This window comes from Cyclopterus lumpus, chromosome 13 (genome assembly GCF_009769545.1).
Source record: "Cyclopterus lumpus isolate fCycLum1 chromosome 13, fCycLum1.pri, whole genome shotgun sequence".
NCBI lineage: Eukaryota > Metazoa > Chordata > Actinopteri > Perciformes > Cyclopteridae > Cyclopterus > Cyclopterus lumpus.
This window is the reverse complement of record NC_046978.1, coordinates 3,398,211-3,408,678: the sequence shown is the minus strand read 5'-3', so window position 1 is coordinate 3,408,678 and position 10,468 is coordinate 3,398,211. Positions and strand designations below refer to the sequence as shown.

Genomic DNA, 10,468 nt, shown 5'->3' with positions numbered 1-10,468 from the left:
TATCATTTAACCATAAGCCTCTGGCCCATCGGATAATCAACTTTATCTCTACTGTGAGTATTCACACTCATTTTTACCCCTGAACTTGGCTCCTTTAGAGTTTCCACTCCTGTTGCCCTGACTTGAGCATCCTTACCATGCACTCCTGTGTGCCATTCCTTTGTGATCGATGATTGTGCACGTCTGTTTATCTCACCAGGGCTCACAGCGCTGTGCTCATGGGTTGAGGAAATTCTTTAGGAAGGAAAGAGAGGAAAAGATGTCATTCTTTCCAAGTCGCTGAGACCGGACCCAAGAGCAAGCTGTTTCGGGGGGTAGTCTGCCCGGCATGAGAGACGGCTATTGTCTGAGTTGCTCCAGAGGACGGGGGGCTTTCGAGCATGCACTGGTATGGTGAGGGGGCTCGGGGGAAGAGTGGGAGAGAAATTTGAATTTCTGCTAAACTCCGTCACAACAGCAGGGATTGTGACAAAGAGACACTTTGATATCTACATGGGCCAAGAATTGAACATCGCTTCTCCATGGTGATTATATGTAATGGGGGGCATTCATCATAATAAATCCACCCACTGACATGTTTCTTCAGTGTTTCAGCCTGGGAAGAGCTTGGTATTCAGAAGAAGAGAAAGGGGAGATGAATAAAAAAGGTTAATGACTTCAGTTTAGTAATGAAACTTGTTTTCCTTGTTTGGAGCAATATATAACTTAAGAGAAAATAGGATTAAAGAGTCACTTACGCTGCCAAAAATTCCCTTTTACTGAAGACCTTTCTGTCTAGAATTCACTTCTATGACTTATTTCCTTTAAACAAATAAAATAAATCTGTCATTGTTGGTTGATAAGTTGAACCTGTATCAATTACAAATTAGAAATGTTCAAGTGAGGATAGTCTGGATCATGAAACATAAGTAATAATGCTTCTCACTGAATCAAAATCAAGACAAGATGGTGTGAAGAATAAAACACATGATTTGCATTTGAAACTATTTAACTTTTTTAAGAGGAATAGACTTTGTCAGTAGTTTAATAAATGAGTTAATTAATCGTTTTTCAGTTATTAAAAAGAAAAACCAAACACTGGATGGTAACAGCATCACACATGAAAAAATTGTTCTCCGTTTTATATTAAAGCTGAAATTCTAAGTGATTTAATTGATTAGTTGAAGAAAAGGAATCTGCAACTATTTTTGGAGTTTTTTCAAACCAAAATGCCAAATGTTCAATCATTCCAGTGGCTCACGTGTGAGAATGTATTGTGTTTCTTTGTCAAATAAGATAGCTGAATATTTCTGGGTTCTAAACTCAGACTTTTGGAGATATTTTCTATAAAAAATGTTGAATTAAAAGAGGAAATACCAGGTTTATTCAGAATGAAAATAATTGTTTGTTGCAGCCATATTGTAAATCGTTATAGTTTAGGTTTTTGTAAAGTTTTTGACTCTTTGCTATTTTAGACATCACTGTCATTTATGATTGAGATTGAATTACATTTTCCCAGAAATAATGAGTCATGAAACAGGAAGCTACTGCTTCAGCCTGCAAACACAAGAACATCCTGCAGATGCACAGACAAAGTCCTGAGAAGACATCATAAAGAACAGGAATGTCATGCTGAGTGACCTCCACATTCTTAGTCATCCTATTCTTGTCACATCAATAAAATCATCACTCTGTCTTTTTCTGAAATCAGTCTTTTGTCCCACTCCTCATTTTCCCACCTTCTTTCTCAGTCTTCCATCCCTCCCTTGTTGGTCCGCTCAACGTATAATGGAGGCAGCGGATTTCGAGGCGGAGGGTTTTTCAGGAATGCAGGGTCCTGCTCTGGGCTTGAACCAGTCTGCACTCCAGTGATTTCTTCTGTTTGGAGTTTGTGTTTTCCCAGAGAAGCTTCTGGTCTGCCGCCTACCTAAAATCTAAAACACTCACACAGATGTACTCTGAAAGTAAATTTATGTGAGTTGAGTGTACTGGCTGGCAGCCAAAGTCATCATTGAATCAGATGATCTAAACTCTACATCCCAAAATGAACCACTAAGTCTGGGAACACCACACAAAACTTTAAGTCACAGCCACAGTGACAGATTATTAAGATTGTGTGGAGACTGCGCAAAAATGGTTAGGTCACTCTGTACAGGGGACAATGTGTTGGAGTTTGCCTCCGACCATGAGAAGACATTTTGTTCCATTAAACATAATTAATTTATATAACTGTAATCTGGAAAAATCATTGTGAAGTTCCAAGCTGTTTGAATGCAGAAATATAATGTGCAATGTGCAAGCTATATTTCTCGTATCACTGTTCATTTTTTATTTGAAATTAAGTTTAGGAAATATAGTTAATTGATTTTAAAGAGTTAGATAAGAAGATTCATTCCACTACAGTGTTTAATTATGAACCTATACAGCCAATAGCCAGCCAGTTATATTAGCACAAAGAAACAGGAAGGAATGGTCAGACAGGATAAAGGTAACAGTCACCAGCACCTCTAAATCTCACTAATTAAGACGTTATCTTTCTTTTGTTTTTTTTGTCTTTTCAACATAATCCATGTTTTAGCAGAATATCAGCAATCTTATCTGGCAATAGGTTTTTTTTCTGCAAAGAAAATATTTTAATTGTGATAACTGATATGTATACACACAAACCACTTGTTCTCTCAAAAAAGAGCTTGAAACTGTACGAGTGGTAGTTACTCTCCATGTTTATGACGTTATATAGATAACATGTAACTTTACATTAGAGATATCTAGCAAGGCAAGCGGCTATGAGTGCACTGATACGTTTATTTTAGCTACATAGGGGACTGACACAGTGCAGTAAAGAGTTGTTGCTGGGGAATAAAAGAGCAGACAAATGGATGGGAGGGTCTGATGCTCAAGTTTCTTTAAAGGGTGGAAATAACCCAGCGGGGGAGAAGCCTAATTGCAGTAAATCAGTCATCCGTGGGCCCTCAGCTCCTTGTAGGAAGCGCGTCAAAGGGTTGGTTTGTCGTGCTGTCTCCGCTTCATCCTGTGCGAGCTCCTCTTATTTCCCACGTGTTGTTCCGCCCTTTATTCTTAGATTGTTTGCTTATTTGCATTCCATACTAAACATCTCTGAGGAGACAGCTTCCAGGTCTTAGTTTAAGATGGATGTCAGAGTTTGTCATCATTGACAAATGGCCAATCGCTGTTTCAGTTGAGTGGTGCTCTCAGGTTGCTGGCTATACTTCTGCCGATGGAGTGAATGTGAATGCAAGCACCATCAAGACTGCTGATAAATCTGGAAGATGCACACTTTGTGGCAGCTGGGGATGTTGTGTGCCAACAAAAAGTTAAGAGGAACCAATTGGTTGTACTAAATAGCCTCCATCATTGTTGTGAGAGGCCTCTTTCATAAAAAATCGATGTCTATGACATTGGATACCGATACAGAAACTTCTGAGTTAAAGTAGACAACACATTGTGGACACTTATAGGGAGGCTGCAGACAGTTTCAGATGAAAGCAAGCCTGTGTAACCTTGTCATTTACAGAGGAAGGATTTGGTTGACCAGAAAACAAACAAAGGAAACTGACGACTGGCATGCTAAAGGACTGCGCGGAAGGTCAGCTACCATAAAAGGAGCAGGACGCTCTCTGACGGAGACAAAGAAATGCATAAGACTTTTTATAGCTTCTTGCACTGCTCCTGCATATCCCTGTTGTATCATTAAATGCTTAAACAAATGCTGTTTGTCAAGTGTCCAAAAGTTCAGAACAGGATTTCCCATGATCGTATCAGACAGAGTTTCCCTAGTGTTGAACGGTTCAGATGGGGAGTATGAGGCACAGGGCAAGGAAGGAAATACTGTTGATATTGTTCAGGATTACAAAGCTGGTGTGTTTCATTGTCATTAAAGTGGCTGAGGTAATGGGAGAGTATGGCTCAACAAGTGACATTGTGTTAATGTAAAAGGAATGACTGGAAAACTGGAAAACCCTGGTGATGGCATGAAAGTTCACAATGCTGAAAATGGACTGCAATAAATTTCATCATGTCTCTTTCGCTCTCTCTCTCTCTCTCTCTCTCTCTCTCTCTCTCTCTCTCTCTCTCTCACACACTCACACACACATACAGTTTCTAAGAACAAAAAAAGATTTACATTTTTCCTTATTTTATAAATAATTGTGGGTACTATATTTAATAATATTTGAAAACCACAAAACAAACAATAATAATAAAAAGACAGAGAGAGAGAGAGATGTCCATGCATGAAATATAATTAATTTGCTATTGATCACGTTGTATAATAACAATGTCAGTGTTGGCAAGTTTGTTCAGAAGCAATTTATTGTTCATTAAAAGTTGTTTAATGAAACCCAGAACCTGTGTATTAACTAAATGCCCAATTTAAATGACACTTGTTGTGCTTTGACAAGTTTTGGCACATGCATTTGGGGACAAATACTGAAGCTATAGAACCAGACACAACACTTGAAAAGCAAAATAAAGTTGTGCAATAACTTTATTTTGCTTTTCATGTGTTGTGTCTCTAGAATACAATGAAACAATTCAATGTAATGTAATAAGGAAACTGAAATAATAATAACGATGTAAGTACTACTAAGTACGTTATATTAGATGACAAAAGAGTATATTATATTTTATGTAGAATAGTTGTGCAATAAAACGTTAAAAATACACTTGAAAGATTTGACATGGTATAGCTTACTGGTGTTATTTTCACAAAGCCAGCAATAAAGTCAATGTCAAAGTCATCGACTCTTTCTACAGTCAGACTTATTACACGTCTCAACACTATAGCCGGTATCATTCACCCAAATAGTTTAAGAAGCAAATAAATTGATAAAATAATGAATCATTACAAATAATTCTGTATTTGTGCCCCTTGGCAGTTTATTCTCGATCAGTTGCGGGAAAGTGGCAGAAATATGACTTTACAATAGTCATATATTATGTTAAATATTTATAATATTTGTTTATGTATTTTAATTTATCTCTCCTTAAAATGTATCGCTGGCACAAACACGTTTGAAAACGTGCAACTTTTACTTTGAAGACGAGCTGTCTCTGTTTCCGTCTCTCGACTTCCTTTTTTCATTAATAAAGTTGAATAATAAAACAACATTTATACATTACTGTAAATGTTATGTTTGTTTGATTTGTATCATAGTATATTTGTATAGTATTTGGTTCTATGTTTATATTTTATTTAATATTGTATCAAACATTTCTTAACGGTTCTGTGACGTCTGTGATTGGGCAATCTCACCGGAAATAGCAGGAGAAGTCAGCTGCTGCGACCAAAACAAACATGGCGGCCACAGTAACGACGGTAAACACGTCTAAGCTTTTTGTGTGTTCTCTCCGTCTCTCTTGATCTTTGCCGGTCAACTTAATATACAACACATATTGTAAACTGACCATTTAACTAGTCAAACGTTTTGGAGCATGTTTCTAAACGGAGAGCCAAAACGAAAACCGGAAAATAAACGGAAGTGTCTGCCTCTCGTTTGAAACTAAACATCCGCCACGATAACGCGTGTGTTTACTATGTTAGCTCGTCGTTTCAGTCGAACAAACACGAGGAATATATGAACATGAACTGTATGCTCCATTTAACGGAACGATCCATCGTGTCAGATCCCGTCTGACACAAAGAGCAGCATGATGTAACGTTTGCGTTAACTATCGTCTGAGTATCTCGCCCCGAGCAAATAAACAAGACATGGACTTTGCAGTGGAGACAATCTTAGCTCACTGAGAGGTAAATATACATTACCATGGGTTTGGTGAACTTTGTAATCGCCACTGTAGGAAAATGCCTGGACGCCGTCTGCTTACTGTTGGACGTGAATTTCCTCATCGTCCACAGCATGGTGCGGACAATCCTTGCGGTTATCACCTTTATAACCAGCCTGCCCACCCTTCTCCTCCACTCGGTGGTGGAGTTGGGGGATTTGGCCGTGTTTTGCTTGGTGTCCATGGCAGAGGCGACGTCCAACGTCGCCCACAGTACTGTCACCATGCTGGGGAGCTTGGTGCTGGCTCTGGAGGGGCTGCTCGAGAGCCTGAAGATGGTGGGTTACCTGTCCATGCATGTCCTGCTTCGCGGGAAGGAGCACCTGTGTCGAGGTCTGCTGTCTGTGCTGGAGGGCTGTGGCATTGCTGTCAGCCTGGTGGTCTACTTCACCAACACTGTGGTCAATTTTGCACTCATTGCCACCCAGAACATTTACACAGTGGTGGTCAGTGTGTGGCAGACTGTCTCCAGCCCACTGCAGACAGTGCTGGAGCTCACGCTGACCTCCTTCACCTTTCTGTACAGCAGCCTGGTTGGGACTTCGGCTTTCCTGTGGTCACCTTGTAAACTCCTGTTGGACTTTTTGGTCTCGCTGGTTCATATGTTTGTCAGTATCTTCATATTGAACATCTACGGTCTCCTGCTCACTGTTACTATTGCTCTAACTACCACTGCCTACCTGAATCGAGACCTGACCCGACAGGCCGCTGTGCGAATTGGAGATTACATTAACTTGTTTCCAGCCTTGCACAGACTTAATCTGGTTTACCACCGCCTCGCCTCAGCCTTGCAGAACGCCCCACGTTTTTTACGTGGTGCCATGCAGCGTCTGCAAAGAATATTCCTTCACCTCTGCCTGCTAGAAAGAGGACTTTGGCAGAAGCTGTCTCGACTGAGCAGCCAGTTAAGTTTAGCTCTGAGGACACAGCTTAGCAGGGACAACAACCGCAGAGTACGCGGCGATGGCGACCCCAGAGAGGAGAGGAGGGACCCACCTGATGGAAGAGCAGGAGATGGAGCACACCAAGAGCTGCTGGACTTGGTTTTCCCATCATCAAGCATAGACAGGCCACTAAAGAAGCAGTCGTCTTCAGGCAAAAACAGTAAACATCTACCCGCTGAGAATCTGCTGACCCTGCTGAAGGAGCAAGAGGAAAGGAAGAAGTGTGTGATCTGTCAGGACCGTACCAAGACGGTGGTGCTGCTGCCATGCAGGCACCTCTGCTTGTGTAAAGACTGTACGAACATCCTGTTGAGGCAGCCCATATATCAACAGAACTGCCCGCTCTGTCGGCACATGATCCTCAACACTATGGACGTGTACTTGTGAGGGACCAACAGAAGTGGATCTGTGGGCCGACTACACTATCATTCTCTCTACTTAAAGTGTTACCCCCACTGACACCATGCTGTATGACCTGTGCTTTGACTAGGTTGTGTTAAAGGATAAGTCTGGTAATTCTGTAAATTTTTCTTGCCATCAACAAATCCCATGATAAGCCCATAAGTAACAACATGTTAGTCGGTCTGTTAACACGTTCCTGCTTCTCTACCCCGACGGTGGCACTCAGCCCCAAGCCTTTTTCATTTCTGCTGGGGATGTAAATCTTTAACAACGTCTCTAAAAAGTGTTACTCAAACACTGCAAACTGGTGTAAATGGAAAGGTTTTGACCACTGACAATTCTGGCTGATAACATCAATCTATTGTTGGTGTGGAATTTATTGGGATTTATTGATAATCTAAAATAGAGAACATTAACAAACTTATCTTTAACATTTGATTTCAGATCTTTTTGAGTACACATAAAGAAAACACATACTGTGTCCCAATTCCATCTGACAATCAACAGCTGTATACACTGTGTACTATATATATTAATCTTTATAGTATACTGTTTTTGCAGTCTGGCATATAAGAAATCAACATACTTAACTGTTTCAACTGAGGGAATAGGAAATAACATAATACTAACACTGTCATGACTCCAACAGTAAAATGCCACTAATGTATAAGAACGGTTTCATCACCATCCACACAGGGAACAGTTCCTGCATCTTTGTGCATTGCATTGTCGGAGAATAGTGTTTTTGTCACCTGTGAACACACAACATACTAAAATACTGTTTAGAATAAGTTTGCGTGTGGATTTGGGACACGGCTAAAGTCTGTTTGGGCACAAAGATGCACCTGTTTTGCCATGTTGAGCCTCAGGTCTGGTTGCCATGGTAACCCGTCAGTGCCCTCCCTGATGCTGAAACGTCGACCACCGCTCATGTCTTAAAATGTTGTGCTTTCAGTGGGCCAAGCTGTGAAGAAGATACAACTAACACTGCTTTATTGCATGAGTATACAACTGATTCAACACATGCTGTATGAATGAAGAGTGTATTACAAGCAACACCATGACTGTTTTGCTCTGTTATAAAAAAGCTTTTACCATTTAAAAATACTGTAAATGAGGACCACTTCTCACAGAGCCATATAAAGAAGGTTTTCTGTGATGTGTATTTTTCCAGTCAAGCTTGATCAAATACAGCTTCATTCCTGTTATTTGTTCTTTTGATAGGGCTTATTCCAGTCTTCCATCAGAGGCACATTACAGTCACCACCAACACATAATCCATAGCAGGTTTTCCCTTTCCTTTTGCCATTTTAATAAAACAGATTTATGTTGTAAAAGAGGACCATAACCTAATAAGGCGTTGCAATTTAATTTGTTTTTGTTTTTCATCTGTTGCCGTCAAAACTGAAGTGTTGATATTGATTGTTGTTTACAGGGCAGAGTTGGGACCCCACCATTATTATTGATACACAATTTGTATGATTTGACTAATTCGATTTCTGCATTGTTTTCGGAGCAATTACTGACAATACAAGAGACTTGGCATTATAGACTATTCCTAAAATGCCAATGGCATTCCTAATTTACGATTTGCAGTGGACTAAAAAGAGCTCACATGACCATTATGTCTTGCTACGTGCAGTTTGTATGACACAATGTGGGACAATGTGATTTGAATACATGAATGTAACTTGTGTTTTTTAAATACTATAACTGCCACATAACGGCAGGTTTTCTGTTTATAATAAAACAATGACTGAAACTCTTTGTGATCTTTATCAGTCCATCATGTAATAATCCTTGTAAATGTTGTCACAGTTGAACTCTTAGACCACGAGGAAACACAAAGCAACTAACAGTTATTTTCATTATCTATTTATCTACAGCTTATGTCTTTAATTGATTCATAACTAATTTAGTCTAAAGAATGGCTACGGTAGAGTTGTTTTATTCTACTGCTCCTTGTGTATAACCTAAAGATATTCAGCCTATTACCATAGAGGGAAAATAAGTACAAAATTGCTTAATTATTTTTTTAAGTAAAAGAAAATATATATATATATACAGTGGTATGAAAAAGTTTGGGCACCCCATATCATTTTCAAGATTTTCCTTTATGTATCATTGGTTGTTCGGAACAGCAATTTCAATTAAATATATCATATAGCAGACAAACACAGTGATATTTAGGAAGTACAATTAAGTTTATAGGATTTACAGAAAGTGTGCAATAATGACTTAAACAAAAGTAGGCAGGTGCATAAATGTGGGCACCCCAACAGAAAAATTACATCAATATTTAGTAGATCCTCCTTTTGCAGAAATAACAGCCTCTAAACGCTTCCTATAGATTCCAATGAGGGTCTGGATTCTGGTTGAAGGTATTTTTGACCATTCTTCTTTACAAAACATCTCCAGTTCAGTCCGGTTTGATGGTTTCCGAGCATGGACAGCACTTTTTCATACCACTGTATATATATCAGTAGTGTAAGGCAAAGATTCCCCACCAGGGGAATGTGAACCCCTGGGCCACATGGAAAGATAGTGGAGTAGCTCAGTTTATTTAAAGCCAGGTGGATCCCATGCTGCTGATTGTGCTGCCTTCAGGGGCAGCTCAGAATAAACAGAGCAGGCATCACAAAGGCTTTTTTTTTCCCCAGAGGAAAATGTGACGTGTCACATAAGGAACAGGTGTAAATGATAAAATAATGATGGCTGAATTCCATTTAACTGCTACAGTTTCAGAGTTCTGGTGCTGTTAATGCGGCCTCACTATGACCCTGTTATGACTCAATGGGACGGAGCGATTGTTAATGTTCTTAGCAGCACCTGTGCCTTTTCTGCTGCAACAAGGTGTACAAAAGCCTATGTAGTAATCAGTAGGGATGTAAAGCACTAGAGGACCATGTTTCCATCTTACATTCCAACCTACATAGTTTACTAATGCTCATATATTTTAAGCTTTGGCGTTTGTATATTTTACCAAATTAGTTTCTTCTCATGAGGTCCACACAGACTGCTTTATGCCCCTGGGACTTACATATGAAGAGGGGGATGCAGCTGTTTACAACTGAAGTACAGTGGGAAGCATTTCTAAGGGGACTGGACACAAAAGATTATAGATTCCTTTTACTTGTCAAGGCTGTTCTTGAAACCAGAGATAATGCAACCGTTGAGTCTTGAGATGGCTCAACTTTCATGTTTTGTATCCATTTCGATGAAGGGAGTGTTTGGGGGCTGCAGTAGGGTTGCAGGGTTAGAGGAGTGGGCCTCTAATGGTCACATGGGACCACTTCCACCACCATATGACAATTCATCAGAGCCTTGTAGTTTACAAA

At 39.8% G+C, this 10,468-nt stretch overlaps 1 protein-coding gene across 2 annotated transcripts; it reads left to right on the top strand.

Moving 5' to 3' along the window:
* The first annotated feature begins 5,238 nt into the window (after window positions 1–5,238).
* rnf26 (ring finger protein 26) lies at window positions 5,239–8,895 on the top strand. Of its 2 annotated transcripts, XM_034548921.1 has the most exons (2): window positions 5,253–5,749; window positions 5,858–8,895. In XM_034548921.1, the coding sequence occupies exon 2, from the start codon at window positions 5,859–5,861 to the stop codon at window positions 7,113–7,115; it is 1,257 nt and encodes a 418-aa protein (XP_034404812.1). In that variant the 5' UTR covers window positions 5,253–5,749; window position 5,858; the 3' UTR covers window positions 7,116–8,895. The 2 variants fall into 2 exon arrangements, with proteins under 2 accessions (XP_034404811.1, XP_034404812.1); XM_034548920.1 differs by having other exon boundaries at window positions 5,239–8,895.
* The last annotated feature ends 1,573 nt before the right edge of the window (window positions 8,896–10,468 follow it).

Coding starts and splice junctions, on each gene's coding strand:
- rnf26 (XM_034548920.1), top strand. CDS start 5,766: ATGGGTTTGGTGAACTTTGTAATCGCCACTGTAGGAAAATGCCTGGAC.